This window comes from Dipteris shenzhenensis, chromosome 14, assembly GCF_047967505.1.
Source record: "Dipteris shenzhenensis isolate YYH24624 ecotype China chromosome 14, Dip_SZ_1.0, whole genome shotgun sequence".
Classification (NCBI taxonomy): Eukaryota; Viridiplantae; Streptophyta; class Polypodiopsida; order Gleicheniales; family Dipteridaceae; genus Dipteris; species Dipteris shenzhenensis.
The window spans coordinates 24245768-24267961 of NC_141609.1; the positions used below are offsets into that span (position 1 = coordinate 24245768).

The 22194-nt window shown below is 43.9% G+C and overlaps 1 protein-coding gene across 1 annotated transcript; it reads left to right on the forward strand.

The window, feature by feature from the left end:
* Positions 1-1060: 1060 nt before the first annotated feature.
* CAD1 (MAC/Perforin domain-containing protein) lies at positions 1061-15531 on the forward strand. The gene is made up of 7 exons (XM_087384768.1): positions 1061-1805; positions 4540-4775; positions 6582-6765; positions 6964-7050; positions 7219-7402; positions 14377-14537; positions 14631-15531. The coding sequence occupies exons 1-7, from the start codon at positions 1524-1526 to the stop codon at positions 15246-15248; spliced, it is 1752 nt and encodes a 583-aa protein (XP_087240894.1). The 5' UTR covers positions 1061-1523; the 3' UTR covers positions 15249-15531.
* The last annotated feature ends 6663 nt before the right edge of the window (positions 15532-22194 follow it).

Below are 22194 nucleotides of genomic sequence, written 5' to 3' on the forward strand. Positions count from 1 at the left end.
ATAGGGTTTGGTATGGAAAATGTAGTCAAAGGTCAGTGTGGATGTGACCGGATGGAGAGTGGGTCAGAGATGTTTGATTGATGCAATAACACGAGGTTAGAAACTAGTGAGGGGATGACGAAGGCCGTGGTACGTGTTTGCATGGGAATGGGCTAGATAAATGACATCACGATTATTGAAGGATTGCAGTGTGGTTATTGTTAGCTTGCATACATGGAGTTCTGCTTCACAATGGTGGCATGTTCGGCATTCCTCAGATATTGCTTTCGTGCTCGAACTATAAAAAAGACGCACCTTATCTGGCAACTATGGTATGTTTTTACTTCGTTGATAGGACGATTGTCTTCTTAGGGTGTTTATACACTGGTGCTCGCCCATGAGAGAGAATGGGCATAAGTCGATGTGGCCTCAACATGCGTGAAAATTATTCAATTCGTGAAATGGGGGGTGCCCATGAGTGTGAGCAACCAAGACCCCCATGCAAGCCCTGCCCATTGTTGGAAAAGGGTCTGCACGTTGATAGGAAAGCGCCTGCCATTGCTAACAAAGACTTTGCGAATTTGGGCTCTAGCATAAAGGAACATACTTTTTTCGGATCGGAACAATAGGCAATGTCAGGCACTTATAGGCAGCCACTTGGTTGGATACCTTTTTCAAGGGGCAGTGCGCTAGCCACGTGTGCCCCTTGTTGGTTCAAAGTCTTGTTTTCATTGGGTGTCTGTCGAGTGTATTTCATTGCCCGGATATTTTCTTGCATGGGAAGGCAGTGTTGCATACGTGGACGAAGCTTTCCACTCCAGAGACGACAGTAACGGGTTTGCATGCCGATAGGAAGATGCAAGCTATAAGCGAACGAGTTCCGATCAAAGTTTTGTTTCATGGGGCATGTGATCAGCATGGAGGGGCAGCATGTGACATTGTAGAATGACTGACGGGAGGTCATGTAAGGTGAAGTGTGAGGGTAGGTTTGGGAAGGGGACAGAATGGTTTGACTGGGGGGGGGGGGGATGAGGAATGTGGTGCGAAAGGGCCTTTTAAGGAAGGACAAGTCAAGGTGTCAGTGGAAATGTAAGGCAAATTGGAAACACTGACCGCTCAGTCAAACCTCGTTGTAATTTACTCTCAAGCTCGACTATGGCGGACAATCCTGACCTTGTGTCCCTGCATTTGTGCAGAATTAGCTAAGTCGAGGACAAGGAACAGGAGGAGAGGAAGAGAGGAGCAAGTTGGGGCGCGCCATAGCCCAATAAGCTGGGGGAATTTTGCAGCATCTGCCCCCCTTCCTATTCCTTTTCGGAGGACGAAGAGTAGGAGAGGAACTGGGCGGGCGCCATAGCCTATCAGCTTGGAGAATTTGTGCCCATTTTGCTTTCGATGCTGTTGGCGTCGCTGGAGTAGCCCTGGAACGATTTTCACATCCCTGCAGGCCAACCCACCTTTTGAAACTTTTGAGAATCCTTTTTGGCCTTTCCAATCGATCTCACCTGCCCAAATTCGAGTTCTCATTCGGGCCTCCTTAGGTGATGGTTGCGCTTATGGCCGAAGACGATCCTTCTTTCAGAGGAGCCCACACTACTGCATTGAATGCCATTCAAGCGTTAGGCAGAGGCTTCGACGTCACCTGTGACATTCGGCTACTGTACTGCAAAGGTACTCCGGGCTCCCGGCTCGTTAACGCCGATGAAGATCATAAGATCGACCTGGTATTGCCAGGAAGGGTGCACATCCCAAACTTTCCCATAGACATCAAGTGCAAGCCTGGAACATGTGCCCGTCATTCATTGGGTGTATTAGACTTCGAAAAGGTACGCTATTCTTTCAATGGACACGCCATAACGGTGTATAATTTTGGGTAATTACCTCATCTATTTTATGTTTTTGGATGTTCACTGTATTAGTATACATTTTCCCGGCCCTGCTTTTCTAACTGGAATGTTCTAGGGCATTTCCAAGTTTTAGAGTGATTGTTGATCCTCTGCTTTTGTCTACTATTCTACCGTGCTTTAAATGTCATGTTGAGACACGCAGCAGCCCTTTTACGAACTAAGCCCATCTATCAAATGAATCAATCCCCCGTAAAAAGGAAGTAAGACTTAAAGGCAATCTAAACTTTCAGATTGCCATTCTGATTGTGGCTGCAAGTTTTTCCTGAAATTGGTAATGGAAAGGCCATCTCAGCTTCTCAATGTGGCTGCAGGAGGTATATTCACACCTTGGCATAGAGTTCAAGCACGTGCTGAATTACAACAGATAATGCTGCAAACTCAAGCTACCTTCCCTATCCTGGATGCTGTGTGAATCTCAAGGGTTCGCCCTCCCCTTGCTGTAGATTCCTATGATATGGTTGTATACACCTAGCGGGGCTCGACCACTCCCCAATTCTATATCTTTCTTTGATATGTGATGTTCAGCTGCAGGGTCTTAGTGTACCCTTTGGCAATCCCTGCTCCATCTCTTCTTGCCTCCTGCTGCTGGTCCTCATCTTAGCCACCTGCTCTCCCTATGGATCGGTCTTTGACTCAAACTTAGAGAAGTCTATGACATGCATTTGTGTTCGGTGGATCCCTGTCTCGTCTCCTCCTGCTGCCTGATCTGCCTCGGTAGAGTCTGTGTACCTCCGCAGCTCTATCATGTATAGGCTGTCACACACTGGACCAGGAAAATGAATCACCCTGGTCATTGGTCCAAAACCATCCCCCTCCTGAAAAAGGCAGTGATATTACCTCTGTATCTCAATAGTATACCAGTCTACATATAAATTGCTCCTCAGTCTCCACCTCCCCCAATTTGCATAGTCTGGATATCGTCTGCTCTCTAGGTATGCCTGCTGCCCTTACCCTCTCTGCCTGAACTTCCAATTGATGGGAGAACTGCCCAATGGCAATCCTCACTTCATGGTAGACATCTACATCCTCAAGTATCTGGGCCAAACATTCATTACACTTCTGACATCCTCAGAAAGTGATTGTGATATGATTGGAGCTTGGTGGGGAGCTCTTGACCACCCCCCCATCCCCCCCCCTCCCCAAAAGTCCGTGTCGTATGGGGCTAGAGTAGGTCCAACCGTATAATACTATTGATCTCATCCTGGGGGATTTGGGTAGAGGGAGCCTCTAGACTACTGAAAAGGCGAGAGTAGGTCTATCCTGACACACCCTGACTAGAGAACCATCGTGATACATGTGCATACCAAGCTGTACTAACTCCTCGTCCTCTGGTTACATTGATGACTTCAAAGCCAGACTGGGCTAGGCCTATACCATACCCAGTGCAAATATGTCACCGATTAAAAGATGGCCTCTGTCTGAAGTGGTGTATAGCAAACTGCCCCTGTACGAGTTGATGACGGGCTGAGGGCTCCATAATCACCTGTAGCCTCTCAAATCTCCTCCACTCAGCTGCCGAGAGATCACTCCCCTAGAAAGGCATCTCACTAGGGTATGAAACAGCCACCTGGCTGATACGGGTCCGGTAGAAACTGTCACTAAATAAGTGTATGCCTGTATAATCTCCACCTCCTCCCCATGGTATGCCAAACTATGTCTGCAGGGCTGCTGGCCATGAGGTTTTTAAAGATGATAGCCTTGGTCTTCCAAGATTGACAGTCAGGAGCCCCTCGCAAAACATCACCAGGGCCTCCAGGTGTCTCTGTACACCTGTTTGCCGAGGGGGATAGAGGGCAATATCATCTGCACATAAGAGTATCATGTCTGCCAACAGTGACCCCTCCCCTCCAAACCGGTCAATAAAGGTTGTGATCTTGTTGATGTAAAGCCCAAAAAGTGAGGGCATCCGTGCTTCACACCGATCATTCCCTCAACTCAGTCTGAAATACCGCCCAATGCTCGTACCATCCCTTTGATTGACTCATGTAATCTCACCACCCCCCAGCTCATGATTCCTGGATCGTTAATCATTCGTGCTCATGGAATCCTTAAAATATTTCAAAGTTTATGGTCAGATATCATTTGCAATGATTGTCATGTTTTTGAGGATTCTTATTAGTTGCTTTGTGTCGTATTGTCTCTTTATAGAAGGATCTTACCTGGAGAAACAAGGGCACACGTTGCTACTTTGTGGAATGTCTAAGGTTTTTCCTGCCATATGATTGTCACAAATGAGGTTCGAGTGAACACATTTTCTTTGTTATACTTGTTCCCAGCTTTGAATTCTTCCTTTTCAAGATCAGCTGTTCAACTATATCGAAATATCTTAAGCGGGTGCAGAAGCCCCAACAGCTAAAATTTTTCATATTTTGGATTTTAGATTAAAAAATCTGAATTTGTACAATTGGATGTATTCTAGTCTTACAAAGGTATATCTTCCTTTTCAATATCTTGGAGATGTTTGCTGTAAAGTTTAGGCTTTCAATTTGTGTGGTGAGCGAGGCTCAATTCCAAAATGTCTTTTGTTCTGGATTTCTAAGCTTTTCATGTTATCATTCACTTGGATAATGAACAGACTAAATGAAGAAGCAATTGAAAAGTAGGATATCCTATCAAACCTATGGGATCTTATTTATGGCCTTTCATTTTGCAGATGTCAGAATTATTCAACAAACAGTCATCTATTACAGGAAATACTCCATTAGGCATGTTCAATGCTATGTTTAGTTTCTCTGGCTCATGGCAAACAGATGCTTCCCTGACAAAGAGCCTTGCGGTTGATGGATGGGTTATCCCTCTGTACAGCCTGCACCTAAAAGCTCCTTTCATTTTGTGCGAGGAAGTAAAGAGAGCTGTTCCGTCCACATGGGATCCAGCAGCTCTAGCAAGGTCAGTGCTTGTCAGTGTGAATGTGCGATACAAGGAAACGGTTTACAATTGCACATACCACATGTGCATGCACGTGCATGGGGGTCTCTATTTATGTATGCTAGAACACCCACTCACGTACATAGATTTAGATGCTTGTTTGGGAGAGACTAAAATGAAATCGTTTAGACTTCACAAACAGTTGTAGCTTCAATGAAGAGATTTTGGACTACTTTTTGATTAGCCTTCTCCTTTAGTGCTAGCCTTCGTCATGGTTGAGTCTGCCCTTCACCTCCAGAATGCTGACAGAAACTCAGTACAAAGATTTTGTATAAATGGATGCTCAAGTATGTGTGGGCGTGTGGATTTGTATGCCTGAGAGCATATATTTATACTATGGTCTACACCCACTGTTGGGCGCTGATGACGTCAGTGGGGATGTTATAGTAGTAGTCCTTGCTATGCATGATGGAGTTTATGGTTTTCAACCTTATGAGTGACTATCATGAGATTGAAACTGCACTATGTTGTGTTTTTAGAGGGTGAGTTTGGGAATGTTCCTGGATCGTCTAGGTATGTCCACTCACGTACATAGATACATGCATGTATACATACATCTTTATGTCTGTATGTTTGTATGCTTGCATGTCTGTACGTCTGTCTGTATGTAGTGTGTTTGTGAGTACGTTGTAGTATGTATGTATCTTACACCCACACTTCCACACACATGTAGATGTACGTGTGTGTGTGTGTATGTACAGCGTGCATGTGTGGAGAGAGAGAGAAAGAGAGAGGTGACTGTGTGTTTGGGTATGTATGTATGTAAACTATGTATCTATGTGTGTGTGTAGATACATTTGCACATGCACTTGTGCACAGAGAGAGAGAGAGAGAGAGAGAGAGAGAGAGAGAGAGAGATTAACTTCCATGGGAGACCTCGTGGGCCTATGGGACAAAGTGCACAGAAAAGCGAACTCATACAAGCCTCAGTGGGCTGAAGCAAAGGGTACGCTAGGACCCTTGCTGAGTACTACTGAGTACTAGTCTATGCTAACATAATTATAATCATATTATATCAAGCAAACTGGGTGTGTCATATCATAATCATAATCATAATCATAATCATAATCAATCATATCATAGAGAGAGAGAGAGAGAGAGAGAGAGAGAGAGAGAGATGCATGGATCCTCAAGTATATCTGGGTGTGTGGATATGTATGTGTGAGAGCACCATATGGTAATTCTATGGTCTACGCACACTGTTGGGCGCTGATGACGCTGGTAAGGATGTCATAGTAGCTATTCCCTGCCATGCGTGATGGAGTTTATGTTTTTAAACCTGCTGCCTGTAATGAGATTGAAAAGCGCGCACGCACACACACACACAGATATGTATGGATCATCAGTATATCTGGGTGTGTGGATATGTGTGAGACCAGCATATGGTTATTCTATGGTTCACGCCCACTGTTGGGCGCTGATGATGCTGGTGGGGATGTCATAGTAGCTAGTCTGTGCCATGTGTGATGGAGTTTATGTTTTGTGACTGTCATGAGATTGAAAGTGCACTATGTGTTGTGTTTTTGGAGTTTATGTCTTGTGACTGTCATGAGATTGAAAGTGCACTATGTGTTGTGTTTTTAGAGGATGAGTTTGGGCATGTTCCTGGATTCATCTATGTGTGTGTGTGAAGGTACACATCTCACTCTCTGTCACACACACACACACGCGCGCATGCACGCAGACGTAAATGTTATATACTTGGTTGGTTGTCCTTGAAGAAGTACCTAATCTCATACAAAATTCGTGATGTGTGGTTTGTTGCAGTTTTATTGAAAAGTACGGTACTCATATAATTAAAAGTGTAGAGGTTGGGGGCAAAGATGTCATTTATGTGAAACAACACCAGTCTTCAACCCTGTCCAAGTCAGACATTGAAATGCATTTGAAGAAAGTAGTTGAAACCAGATTTCAAGATGCTGAGAACACTGTTTTAGATGCAAAGGACAAGGTAATTTTTATCTGGTGATTTTAAAATTTAAGTGTTTCATCTAAACCTCCCAGAAATCAATGTTATCACTTGGCCTGCTTAGAATTTATCTTGTCAGCTACCTAAACTTGTCAGGAATTGGGTCCTGACCTTTTTTCTGTGCATGCAGCTGAATCTAGATTAATAATCTCCTGAATTATGGCTTGTTTTTATGTTCAGGTTAAAGATCCAGCTATCTTCACTACTCAAAAGATTCTCTCCCAACCGTCCAATTCTGATGGTTCTTCCTCTCTCACAGGCAAAGAAGTAAACTTCAATTTTGTTACTGCTTTCAGTGTCTTTGGACACGTTTGAGTACATTTACATGTGCCATCGTTTGTATTATGTACATTTTTTGTGGCTGTTGTATATCTTAACTGAATTGATGTACTTTTTTGAAAGTTTTAGTTGTGATTCATTTGCTTGATCATGCAGGATATAACCGTGATCTATAGGAGGAGAGGAGGGGATGATCTGGTGCAAGACCATCATGAATGGAGGGATTCCGTTTCCTCCAATCCAGATGTCTTGTCAATGTCATTTGTTCCTATTGTATTTCTGCTGGATCCTGGCATTTGTGCAGACCATCTAGATCGCGCCATTGATGTCTACCTGAAGTGTAAGTGCTCAGTGACCGTTCCTCTGACAGCAAACAGCAGTCTGGATGGCTTAATGTGTGCATATTGCCGTGGATGCTTGCATAGAAGAATGGGCAATAAAATGAAGCATGAACCAATGCACATCATAAACCCAAAGGATAAAACACAAAAGAGATAAGATGTGGAGGAAAGTGGTGAACCACTTCAAATGAAATTGAGAATGTACAAAAGTCTGAATGGTTGAGTATTTATTCGAACTGAACTGAGGTCATTGATGATCAACACTACAGCTGAGTGTACGTGATGATTACAAAGGAGAATCACGCTGTCCGAGGGTAGTCCCTATAATCATGGACTGTTAACACCTTATAGTTCTTTTCCCCCATTTTTCCACAGCATCTGTTTTTTAAGGCTGAATGACTTTACCCAAGGCATTCCAAAGTATCCTTGGGCTTCATCTCAGTACCTGTGGTCACCTTCCAAATCTTGCTAGCCATTAGATGGCTCAGCATCCTGGCCTTCCAGATAGGATAATTAGTCCATCCAACTCGCCAGTCTCCCCAAAGTTAGGAATCGGCATGTGTGAAACCATACCCTTGAAGAAAGTAGAAAGACAGTACTAACTGGAAGTCAAAACGCATTCCAATCTCTACCACACAAGAGACACATCTGTCTGAATGTGAGTTCCTTTTCGCGAAGGTAGATCACTGAAGTAGGACTTTTGGCTCTGATACCGTGTCAGAAAATTTTTAGAGATGTGGCAACTTCTCAAAGCCTTACCTACACAGAGCAAATATAACCAGAATTAGTAACACTCAAGTTTATACTCATAGAAGACGTGTGTACAGAGGTATTACAACCATAAACACTCACAAGCCTAGAGAGATGTACTCAGCATGTAGGCAACAAGACAATCATATATGTAAAACTCCACAAATGTGGACAATAGCAAGCACAGATTGTCACAAAATGCCCCTCAGATGGTACCTTACATCTACAGACAAGTATGTGTACCCTGATGGGTGATTGTCTGCTCCAACTTCTGCTTTGCTGTGCACTCTATGCAGAGCTTCAGTTGCTGAATGGAGAGGCCCAAATTGTTACGTCACTTTCAGTAGCATGCTTTCCAAGTCAGTTCAAAGTATCCGTAAAGTGGTATAGGCTTAACCAAAGCCTAGGCCAGACTAACTTGGGATCTAGGATTAGATTCTAAGGTTAGAGCGTGATCTAACCTGAGGTTACGAAAAACCTAGGGTTATGACCAGAGCTAGCATAGGTGAGTCTAGATCCTGTGGATTGAGCTGGCCTGTTAAAGGCGTGGGCCGTGGCATGGCTGAGCTAAACTTGGCATAGCGTAGCCACAAAGTAAAGTTACTTTAGGCATGCATGCTAAAGTAAGAGGCTCACTGCTAAAGATAGCCGGGGTCTGACCTAAAAGTATAGGCCAGGGGCTCATTATTAGGGGGTTCGAGGAGCGCCCTCCTTAGGGCGTAGACCTGCTGGCCTGGGAGCAGCAGCTAGAGGAAACGGTATATGGTATGGGATGCATGTTTGGACTTCAAGGCTCTGGCTCTCTACAGTGGTCTAGACCTCAGGCTCGGGGGTGGCTCGATGTAGTGAGCCTATGGCTGGGGGGTGAGCTGCTAGCTCTAACCCTTATGGGTTGTTTGCGGATGCATCAAGTGGTTTGATTGGACTCTGGTTCGACGTCATACCTTACCAGGGTTTGGGGCTTACTAGACCTAGCTAGGGGATGTTTCACAAATGATGTGTTATCAGACTTCCAAATGCAGGCTTAGGTGAGGGATGCCGTCCCACCCCCTGTTTGAACCAGGCCGACCGGTCCCTAGAAAGGCCAAACAGTGGCCAGTCTGCTATGGGGCAGGCCAACCAGCTCAGTCACCTACCTGACCTGCTTTGTGTCCCCTTGCTGACTTTTTACTTCCATTGCCGACCAAGATGGGGCTAGCTTGTGATACAGCCCACATGGCTGTTCTTTGCTGCCCATGTAACAGCCTACACACTGCCGACATGACAGCCCATCTAGCATATTCATCTGCTCATGTGACACCATCATGATTTGTCCACATGGCACCATTCTCGCTCATGATTCTACACAGTTGAAAGCCTCAATACTCTGCTTATATGGGGGCTCGCAGATGGGCCATTGACCCTACTACCCCAGCAAGAAAGGGACCAACCTCTTCTCACATGGCTGACCTGTCCCTCCACTGACCTGTTGGTGGCTGTACTTGTCCCCTAATGAGGTATTCCTGCAGGTCTTCTAGCCTGCCATTGAAGGCCTCATATGCTTCAGCCCTATGGCTGGGTTTGTATTGTGCTCATGTGGCAGGCTTCCGTCTGCCAATATGGCGGCCCAATCAGAGCCCGAAGCTGGGCAGACTCTGCGGGTCTTTAGAAACTCAGTACAGCTGCTTATGCTTGGGCATTGATGACGACATAAATGTTGCTTTGCTTGCTAAGTATGTCTTCCTTTTGTTAAAAAAAAATAAAATTGTTACCTCTTTTTTCTTATCTTTCATTTTCTCTTTTATTTTCTGTGTAGATTTTTGGACTTTAGAACAACAACATTTCGAGATTCGTACGATTGGATATATTCTAGTCATACACAAAGGTATATATATATATATATATATATATATGGCAGTCTCATGTGGATTGCACGTGTCACAGACTTCTCCATCTCGAACCATGCCCTGATACCAAATGTTGGATGATTGGAAACAAATACTAGCACACACTGTCTATGTCACTCCCTCTCTCTCGAAATATATCAAAACAGTAACTGTTCGCAAACTATAGATTCGGTCAAGCGAAAACAAAACATACTATATTATCAAGTCGAAATTGAGCGCATCCCTATGGAGCTTGTTGCTCCATTACAAGAACGCTTTTGACACAACTTATTCTCTAAGCTAGACTCTTGATAACCTACTAACCATCTAGTAACACAGTTGTAGCAGCCGACTCACTAACAACACATTGTGGCTCCTACTCACAACTCTCATTGAGGACCCTAACATTTAAAATCCACACACAGAGCTGAGAAGACGAACTGCGCTGTGGTTCGACACAGTCTTACCTCTAAATCCAAAGCCTCCTCAATCTTATAACTCTGCCACGGCCTTGCATGTGCTTCTCACGGCCACGTCGCACTTGCATGGAACTCTACGCCTACCTTTGGTTCCATGATCCATCTAAACCTACCTTGATTCCCATACACGGGTTACATTCCTAACAAACCCCCCTTAAGCCAAGTAGGGGGATCAGATCATGTCAGTGCTGAGCTACCCACATAGCAAAGCCCTAACATCAACAATTGTAAAACTAAACTGTCCACACAGGACCAAAGAACAATAAAATCACCTGAGCTACCCACACAGGGCAAAGCTCCAAACAACAAAATCTGACCACCTACATAGGGCAAGGCCAGACAGTAAAAGTTTCTACCATGCGCACAGGGCAAGGCCGACTGCAAGATTCGACCATCCAGAAGCTTCCCAAGTGACCTTTTCCACCGTATTCACACACGAGTTTATTCTTGCTGTTCTTGTTCTTTGCCTTCTCTTCATGCTTTATTTTCACCTCCAGGAATTACTGCTTCAGCCTGACATTCTTCACTTAAAAGCATTGAAACGATGTCATTAAAATCCAAGCTCTCTGAACTTACCCGCAAGATTGTAAGCAAGTCTGCATTTTCGTGGGGGTAGATTTGAAAGTAAGATTGCTTTGGCATCTTGATCCACCACCCTCGAACCAAGTGCATGCAGCTGCTTCAGAATAGACTACATCTGATTAAGATGTGTGCCCAAACTCACTCCTTCAGCCATGGGTAACCCAAACAGTTCTTGCTTCAAAACAATCTTTGAGCTCTTCAATTTCGCTCCAAACAATGTCTCACGCATCTCCCATTTCTGTGTTGTTGTCTTCTAAACATTAACGTAGTAGTCGGGTCCCAAAGCTTTGCCAAGCATACCGATAGCCTTTTCGTTCCTCTGTTTCTAGCCTGATATCTTTTCAGCCCCTTGGTTGTTGCTCAGCTTTGTTTAAGGCCACACTCCAAAGACCTTTCTCCATGAAGAGGACTCGCAGGACATAAATTTTTTCCTATTAAACTTCGTGTGACGAATGGTTCATTTGTAACAGACTCCATCTTGAACCATGGTCTGATACCAAATATTGGAAAATTGGAAACAAATACTAACACACACTGTCTATGTCACTCCCTCTCTCTGGAAATATATCAAAATAGTAACTGTTTGCAATGTATAGACTCGGTCAAGTGAAAACAAAACACACTATATTATCAAGCCAAAATTGAGCGCATCCCTACGAGGCTTGTTGCTCCATTTTCGACACAGCTTATTCTCTAAGCTAGACTCTTGACAACCTATCAACCATCTAATAACACAGTTGCAGCAGCCGACTCGCAAACAACAGTTGCAGCTCCTACTCACGACTCTCATTGAAGACCCTAACATATAAACCCACACATAGAGCTGAGAAGACGGACTGCGCTGTGGCTTGACACCTCTTACCTATAAATCTGAAACCTCCTCAATCTTATCACTCTGCCACGGCCTTGCATGTGCTTCTCACGGCCACGTTGCACTTGCATGGCCAACTGTACGCCTACCATGGTTCCCATCTAAACCTACCTTGCATTCCTAATATGGACTGCATGCATTGCCTTTGGAGCCTTTGCATCAGTCCCGTGATTGCATCCAAGGAGGATGAACACCTGTTGCACTCCTCAGGGGGCTCATATGTGGGCCACTGACCGTTGTTTTCTGACACTCCCTCTTCCAGTTGCACTCCTCAGGGGGCTCATATGTGGGCCACTGACCGTTGTTTTCTGACACACCCTCTTCCAGTTACACTCTATGAAGACCGCACAAGAACAAATCAAAGGCGGGCATTGCCCCTTGTTTTCTGCCCCCCCTACATGCCTTTCCCCCCGTCTGCTAGGTCTTCAAGCTGCTGCCCTTGTTCCAAAGGGAGCATTCTCCTAGATGTGTGGGGTTGAAAAAGGATGTAGGATACATGCTTTTCAGGTATTTTATTGTGTTGGGATGGAATATATTGCTGCTTTGTTTATCAAACAAATATAATTCTGTTTCAAATAAGAGTTATTTTTTTTTTGGCAAAAAGAAGGACTAATTATATTACTTTCGAAACAAGGATTACAAGAGACTCAACAGCAATGCTGGAGCAGAGGGATAATTCCCGCGAAACTACAAGCCTCTCAGGGCTAAGCATCAAACTGTTGCATAATGCTGTCAAAACAAGAAGCCCTAGTCTGGGTCTTCTGAGAACCAGTAAACCGCAAAACCAAAAAAGCTACGGATCCTTGATGAAGTGAATCCTGGAGATACTCGTGATCCAAGCATGTATGGATCCCTCCTCCGCTGAGCTCCCGTCCATCGAGCCCACCCGAGGGTGCCAATAGGAAGAGACCCGCCTGCATGAGCAACCACCACTTGACGGGGGGCGAGTCCGCACTCCAGTAGCCCGCTCCACGCATCTGCAGGCCTCAACCCACTTGGGGAGCCTCCTGGTACGACAAGAAGAAGTAGAGCCAAAGGAGAAGGGATCCTGAGGATAGAGTCGAGAGCCGCTGCCCTGTGGGTAAAGAATCTTCGAGAAAAACTCTGAGTCTTGAGAAGCTTGGAGACCCAAGCAAGGAGGCCACCAGCTGACGCGACCCCTCTGGGTTGTTGTCCAAGGGCCAGGTCTTTCCAGCTCCAGTGCACCACTCGCGGCCAGGAGATGCTGTTGGGACGAGGGCAGCACAACCACCAGCACGGGGAGGCACGAACTGGACGGCTGGGGGATGGCCATGGCTGATGTCGCCAGGGAAAAGCTGCGAGGAGAACTCCAACTCCGGAAGAACAAGAGAGTGCAAGGCAAACCTCCTCCCGCCATAGAAATGCCACAGGGAAGGGAGAGACGCTTCCTGAAAGATGAACCTACTGCTGCTGTGAAGGTGCAAATGTGGAGGACTGCCAGGGCAAGGGAGACGGCTGAAGCCGAAGATACTCCCCTCCTAAGAAGTGCAAGGCCCCATGCCAAAAGTGGCTCGACACCTCCAAATGCTCGAACACCTCCAACCCAAACGCTTTCTACTCCACGGAGAGGGAGAAGGGTGCAAAAGACCAGCCTGGAAGACAACACTGCCACGGGAAGGAAGCCACCAACAAGCAGGCCACGGCTGGGGAAGCGCCATCCAGGAGAGGCTCACGGCAGATCCCAAGCAGGAGGGGCAGCCGGTCAGCAGGCTGGAGCGCTCAGCCATCGGAAGGGGCTTGCAGCAAGGCGAGCAGGGCGGCGACCAGGGTGCGAGGGGAGGGCGCGGGGAGAGAAGGGTGGGAGTGGCAGGGCGGAGCCTAGGCAGCGCGAGGGGCGGGGGCAGCAGCGGGCGGGGTGAAGGTCGCGTCGCTGATAACTTCAAATAAGAGTTATATCTGTCCTTCCTAAACGTTTTACTGGATGATATGTTCTTGAGAGCAACGTAATGCCTGCATTTTACCCCCTCTGCCTAGAAGGCACATGCTCCCCATCTTTCCCCCCTCTGTTTCCCTTGTTACTTTAGCAGGTTTTCAATGAACTGTTTCTGGTTCTGTCCAAGAAGAGCATTTTTCTAGTCACTTTTGTCTTGGTTAAGGATCTAACGTTTTTGTATTTCATTGCGTTGAGAAGGAATGTATCATTTCTTTGTTCATTGAATAAATATTCTTCTAATCCCAATCAAAAGCTTTCTTTCTCCATCTAATGTTTTCCGGGATTGTCTTGAGTGTTACGATTCTTCTGACTTCTTCTGTTACGATTCTTCTGTATCTGTTACGATTATTCTGACTTCTTCTGAGTGTTGCAGGCATGGTGCATTGCAGAGCTTTTCTTTTCTTGCTTTTGCAAGAACTGCTAGAAAATTTGTGGATAGTTATACTGAACATTCTGTACACGACCGTTGCAGATAAACCTCCATTAGAGGAACTACAGTATTTCTTGGAGTTTCAAGTACAAAGGGCCTGGGCACCAGTAGCCAATCTAGTGGGCCCCCCTAGGAAGGAACCTGTTTGTCCATCACTGCAGTTTAGTCTCATGGGACCCAAACTCTTCATCAGTACAGACCAGGTGAGAGCCACCGCACCATATGAGTGCCAGTTATTATAGCTCTGGCAATCCTTCTTGACAACTGGCATATTCTTCTGTTTCTGTCATCTGCAGGTTTCAGTTGGGCGGAAACCAGTGACGGGGCTTCGTTTATCCCTTGAAGGTAGCAAGATGAACCGGCTTGCTGTTCATGTTGAACACCTTACTGTTCTTCCCAAAATTCTGCAACCACACTGGGATGCTTATATTGCAATTGGGGCACCCAAATGGCATGGACCAGAAGAGCAAGACAGCAGATGGTTTGAGCCCGTTCAGTGGAAGAATTTCTCTCATGTTAGCACTGCCCCTGTTGAAATTAGTGAGACTTGGTTTGGGGATGCTTCTGGTGCTCACATTGTCACTGGAGCACAACTTGGGGTTTGGGATTTTGGGCTTAAAAGTGTCCTACATTTGAAGCTTCTATATTCAAAGGTTCCTGGATGTACAATCAGAAGGTCTGTATGGGATCACACACCTGCATCTTCAATCCAATCAAAAGCTAAGAGAGGGACAAGTGGCACTGTTTCTGCTACAACCGCTCAAACCCAGAAACTCTTGAAGTTTGTTGATACGACAGAGATGACTAGAGGTCCACAAGACATGCCAGGCCACTGGCTAGTGACTGGTGCAAAACTTGGTGTGGACAAGAGCTCCATTTTTGTCCGAGTAAAATATTCTCTGCTGAACTACTAGAGGTAAAATCGTTTTTCTGGATTCATTGAGATTGGTTTCATGAACTGTTGTGCCCTCCCAGAGTTTGTACATTAAAGAGGGGTTGGTGAGCAGTTAGATTTTGCCGCCCTCAGAAAAAAAACTACACAGGTCTGTAGAGATTCTTTGCCTCCGAGTTTTCATCATGCTCTTGTAGAGCAACTTGTGTGAGATTGTTGTATTTTTGTTCGTATTTAACTCTCGTTGTATTTTTAAAGTGAACATTACAAGTATATTCTGGGGTCTATTTTTGACATCAATGTCACTTGCATTATGATAAGCCTGTTTAAGAGAAACAAGTTAAAGACAACAGTTGGTCATTTGAAGCTCGACTGCTGCCTAAAATTCACTTCTACAGTATTTTCCAGGCAAATTTTTAGCTCCTGCAATTTGCTGCAGCTGCGGAAGGAAATCTCAAGTTCTGTCTCTGTCTCTCTCTGTGGACGCTTCGTGAGAAGAGGAGGCTCACGTCTCTATTGTTTGTCTAGGATAAATCAAATATAAAAACACATGTAGTCTCAGTTTTTCAACAATCGCTATCTTTAGCCACTTAACAAGATCTTGTAGTACATGAATTCAGTCTTGGAAGATCTAGAGATGCTTTTCTTTTCATTTCCCAAGGACTGACAAAGTGAAGCAGCTGTTGAGAGGAGCTTGAAATAGGCAATGACGATTTTATTGTTTTGGCTGTTTGACGTGATTATAGATCTTCCATAGATTGGTGATGGGGTATCCGTGTTTTTCTTCTCCTTCCCCTTAACGTACTTAATCACGGTTGGTAGAGTGTGATAGAGAGTATAGGCTTGATATATTCTTGAAGGGAATTATCATTCATTATACTTTCGATGAGATGCATTTCGCGTTTAGGTCAAACAATGATGTTTACAAAATACTTCGATCTCCAACTTTCATGAGTGTGGACTTCCGGCACCTTAGGTAGCTCCGACTCTATTGGTCATGGATAGTCCTGCGCTTCTATGATTGACATTTTGTAATTTTAGAAGACATCTTACTACATCTTAAAGAGACATGTCAATATCATATTTTATACACATTCTATTATTATCTTGGGATTAATGCAAATCTAGGTGCTACCTTCATGACTACATAGATGGCGATGAGGGATCGTGTCCATTACATATAGCGTGGGCGTAGTAACCCAGAAGTTTCAGCTATGGCTACAACTAGTGTGCTTGTCACTAAAGATGTGTTGGTTGATGTTAGGTATGAATTGTTGTGATGCTAACTTAATCTCTTGGACACACATTCGGCTTGCCTATTCTTGGGGTCTATGAAGGTAGCATATCTATTACTAAAAGGCTTAATGGAGGTGAAGGGTGGGTTCGTTCGTGCTCATAACCCCTCGTGCATATTGCTTACCAGTATGGATGATACAACAATGGACGCATGCGTATTCATGCATAATGCATAGATCGTACATTGCCAAATAGTTAGACTAAATTCACAGAAAAGTGAAACTATTTCTAGAAGGCTTAATGGAAACGATGGCTCATCGTAGAATGGGTTTGTTGTTCTCACAACCCTCATGCTAATTGCTTACCAGTATGAAAAGATAGAACAATGGATGCTATATTCATACAAGATGCATAGACCATACATTGCCAAATAAGTAGACTAAATTCACAGAAAAAAACTATTCTTGATTGTTCATTCATTTGAAGGATGAAATACACATGGAATTGTTGCACAAACACACCCATGCTTTTGTCTTCTCTCCTCACTTGCCAACCTACATTGCAATTTGATTCAAACGCTGTTGTTGCAAACAATACTCATGTACCTCTTTCACTCATCCACCACCATTGTGCAACAATTGCACATCCAAGCCTTTCTAGTCTATTGGCCACCTACTCTCACAACCTGCTACATACTCTACATAATATGTAGCAATAACAACTCAACACCACCATATCGACAACCATCGGCACCCTTAACCACTAATTATACAGACCCCTCAGATACTTCCCTCCCTTAGGCTTGGGGCATATTTCCCACGTTGTATATGTTCCATTAATATAGCAAATCATTGGTGAAGATCCTCCTTAGACTTCAACACAAATTCTCATCACGATTGTCGGGAGAATTGCTCCATGATTTTGGCCATCCTCTACCTCCATGCGTTGACTCCATCATTCTTGGGGCTCTACTATGGTTCTGTCAAAATGATTTTGACTTCAGACAATGGCTTGACTCATCATTTGTTTGCAACACCTTGGCCTTTACTTCGCTCGCCTTGTTGTTGAGCACGTTTGTTTTGGGGGATCAACATTTCCCCCAGTTATTGTCCAAGCTACGTCCTCATGGCTTTATCTCCTTTTGTTGGGTCATGATTCACTCTTTGGCATTTTTGTTCCACCTTAGGAATAGTGAGTTCTTCCAGTTGTATAACAAATCTCGCTTTTAACCACCATCACCCAATACATCTTATACTTGGTCCATTTTATATTGGCTTGTGGCATCACTATGTTTGCAAATGGCATCCAGGAGCATCATTCTGCACCAGTACATCATAAATTTTGTTTGCCTTCGTGATTTGAAGCTTCATGGCTTTGTGCCATTGATTGCTCCATATTCATTGGAACCGTTAACACAATGCGAGACACCAAGTCCCTTTGTTGCATCTTTGACTGCCTTGATTAGGATTTGTTGCCTTGTCCGAGGCATGGTATGCTGGAAAATAGGCTTGGCCTTTACTTTTGGCTTGTCTTCTATGAGGTCGACTACAAGGGGTGCCTTTTGTGCTCTTTGTCCTGCCACTGCTTTGTTGTCATCCTACTCTACCATGTAGGAAAGATTCAAGCCCCCTACTCCTTGCATTTTTTTGTTGCTTCTAGGGGTGTGGTGTGCCGAATCAAGTCTTGGTATCCTATTCGAGGGTGTGCCCCCGTTTTTCTTGTCAATCCTCCTAGCATTGAATCTAGATATTGGTTATCTCAGGGTTATCTCTTATTATTCCATTGAGCTTGGTGGGCTCGGGTGGCTTCGTCCAGAGCTAGAATAACTCTTTCACGTTTTTCAAGAGTTACAATAACTCTTTCACTTTGGTTTGCAATTCATTCCTCTATTATCAAATGCCATTGGAAATCTTTGAGGCCACCTTCGTGAATTTCAATTAGACCTCCTTGAGTTTGGATTTGAAGAAGGCACGGATGTTGGATTTACTTATACCTTTGATACCCCCATTCATGCCTTGTTACGTCAACCATAATCCTAGAACCATGTATTGTGATTGTGGTTAGATGGGAAACCAGGGGGCTTGACGATGCTTGCATACTATGAGGCCTAGAGGGTTTGGGTCTAGGGTCATGGCTAGGCCTAGACATTAGTTAAGAGGTGCAAAGGGGAGCCCATGAGGGGGCTAGAAGGGTAAGGTCCCTTGTGGGACACATGGCACCAAAGAGGAGGCCACTTTGCAAGCATTGGGCTAGGGGGACGTTTCCAAAGAGAGATCTTCAAGGTGATGTAAAAGGAAAGAGTACTCACGAGATGAAGATCACTGTGAAACCGTGGCTGGGAGGAAATGAGCAGAAGCCCTTTGATTCAGTTGATGTAATATTGGTATCAGAGTAGGTCGTTTGATGGGTATCATTGATGAGGAAGGGGTCGCACGCGTAGAGAGGGAAATTGAGAGTTCTACTCACCGCATGAAGGACTATCAAGGCACTGCCCATGGGCCATAGGATTAGGATTTTCACTGGGATATTTACTCCCCAGCACCTTTTCTTCGTTTATTTTCAGACTCCAGAGGAGTAGGATGAGCACTAGGTGATTCGTTCTCACTATGACGGGATATAGTTGCCTAGCGTCTGCCACAACCTGTAAGACGAAGTGCCTCCTGAGTCCACAGTAGCACAGTAGGAACCTGAGACGATAGAGAGAGCACAAATATCTGGAGTCCAAAGTTCAAGAGAGATAGGCTACAGTTGCTGCACATGGCACATAATATGGGTAATAATGGAGTTACAGACTGTCACGGACAGTTACTTGGAAGCCGCATTCAAGTGTTTCTCTAGGCTTTGTCAGAGTCACTGTACCTACGCAATGATTTTTGACTCCTGAGGATCTGAGTGCGCATCTGTAGAGCTACAGAGATACAAAGAGGTCGTTGCCACACCATACAAATGTTTTAAAACCTTTATTAAAGAAAAAAATGCCACGTCATTCAAGGTCATAGACCTTTGCATCCCATAGTCTTTTTACCCCTCTCCACAGTTTAAGACCTCCCCTCTTTTTCCAAAGGACCTAAGGACCTTTTCATCCCTTTCTCTCTTTCAAGATCCTAAGGTTCTCCAACCTTTAGCCTCGTTGATTTCAAGTAAAAGACCGAGGAGTTTGAGATCCAAAGAAGGGAAAGAGTGGAATTGAAAGGCAAGTCCGTGAATCAAAGAAAGCGAGATGACTTTGAAGATGAATCCAACGCCTCGAAGAAATACCAGGGAAGTGGGCATCACATTTTTCTCCCTAATATAAAGCGCTTTGCTTTATAATTTCTGGAAAATATATGTCTTTAAAATGACAACTCCAAAAAGAGATGGTATGATTAGGGAGGCCAAGGAAAGGGCTAGAAAGGGAAAAGCAATAGTTAGAGAGGAAACACATGAGGAAGTACAAACTGAAAATCAAGAGGATAACGTGGAAATGGAGGACATAGACTATGGTGATTATGGAATTCTGTATACAGAATTCACTAAACTTGAAACTCGAACCCAAAATATAGAAACACAACTAGAAGTTATTAGTGAAACACTAAAAACCCTAGCTGAAGCTATAACCAAGATAGCCGATTTTCAATCGGTATCTATTATTGAAAAATCACCAACTCCTCCTAATCAAGTTGAGAGGTCCACCTCTTGACTTAGAGAAACCTCGAACATCCTTAAGGACTTAAAACTGCCAATTTTCAATGGGGAAGAAGAGGAGCGTAATAAAGATGCAATTAGTACGTTCTTGCAAAAGTGGCAAGACTTCCATTGACTTAGGAATGCTTCTCCTAAAAATCAAGTCGTGGAAGCAAGTGTTTCCCTTGGAAATAAAGCCTATAAATGGTAGATGAGCCTCAGGGAGAGTGATAGAATTCCTAAGTATTGGACTGAGTTTGAACAAGCCTTCCTAAAATAGTTTTTACCGGAAAATGAATTAGAAAGAGCTTGGGAGGCTTGGGACAATGCACTATGGGTAAAAACACTCTAGTCTAGTACATAGTGAACTATAGGGAGGCAATCCTTAAACTAAAGGGAATTGATGAATTCCAAAAGATAAGCGGTTTTGTGAGAGGTCTCAAAGACACTTATAAGGTTGAGGTGAAAAGAAATTCTCCTAAAACCTTCAAGGAAGCCATTAAGTATGCCAAATATATGATGATACGACAGGGAAATTCAGAGTTGGAACTTCAAAGCAAACAGGTTTTGTTTCAAAGTTTAATAAATTTCCCAATTTGAAAAGGAAGGTGCACTTTAAGAAGGAGGTTCCTTAGGCACCACCTAAGAAACCTCAAACACAAAATTATCCTCTCTTGAAGAAAGAGGATTATGAAAGGGCCAGGCAAGAAAATCTTCGCTTCAAATGTTTGGGTAAAGACCATGCTACTTGGAACTGCCCTAAAAATAAACCAGCGAGAGCTAAAGCCCCAAATAGACCTACACAAAAACAAGTGCATGCGGTGCACGTGTTGCCGCTTAATGGTACTGAAAAGTACACTGAGGTAGAGGTCTATCATGAGGATAGCACCCACATGTGCTGTCTATCATCGGCAATGTGGCAACCCACCTTTGGTCCTCATGATTTAATGAGGATGCATGGAAAAATTAAGGGGCAAAGAGTAAAAGTGATGGTTGATGATAGTGCAACACATAATTTCTTGAACTACTCGTTAGTTAAGAAATTAAAATTGCTTTAGAGTCCTAGTGCCCATAAATATGTGGTCTCTTTAGCAAAGGGCAGTGATAAAAAAGTTTGGGACACCATGATACATGGTGTGGAGGTGGGTATTCAAGGTAAAAAAGTTTGGGACACCATGATACATGGTGTGGAGGTGGGTATTCAAGGTTATTAGGATGCCTTGGATTTCCAAATCATGCATCTTAATCAAATAGATGTAGTGCTTGGTCGAGAATGGCTGTGTCTTGGGCGTAGCTTACAGAGGAGTTATCTTAATAACTCCATTATGTTTGAAAAAGAGGGTAGAGTCTTCTAGATTCAAGGAGAACATGATGTGCCTAACTCTCCTCTTATTTGTTCGATGGAATTGGAACGACTACTACACCAAGAAGAATGCGAGGTATATCTTTGTGAACTTACTTTTATTAGTGATTTTATGTCTTCTGCATTAGAAAGAAGTAATGTTGTTTTTGATAATGTTAAAAAGTACAAATCTTCTTTCAATGATTTAATGTTTGAATTTAAAGATGTTTTTCCATCTGATTTACCTGATGGTTTACCTCTTAAGAGGGAAGTAGATTATAAAATAGATTTAATTCCTAGATCTACCCTTGTTTGTAAACCCCCGTATAGGCTTAGTCAAACGGAGGAACGTGAGGTCGAAAGACAGTTAACAGAATATGTTAGGAAGGGCCAAATCCAAACAAGTAGCTCACCTTGGTCTGCACCAATTTTACTGGTAAAGAAAAAGGATGGTACTATGCATTTATGCATAGATTACCGAGCACTAAATAAGATCACCATAAAAAATAAGTATCCTATGCCTCGCATTGATGAGCTCTTTGATCAATTGCAAGGGGCAAAATACTTTACTAAATTTGATTTAAGATCAGGATATCACCAAGTACGAATTAGGGAAAAGGATGTCCCTAAGACATCATTTCATACTAGGTATGGGCATTCTCAATTTAAAGTAATGCCATTTGGATTAACAAATTCTCCAACAACTTTCATGACACTTATGAATAGT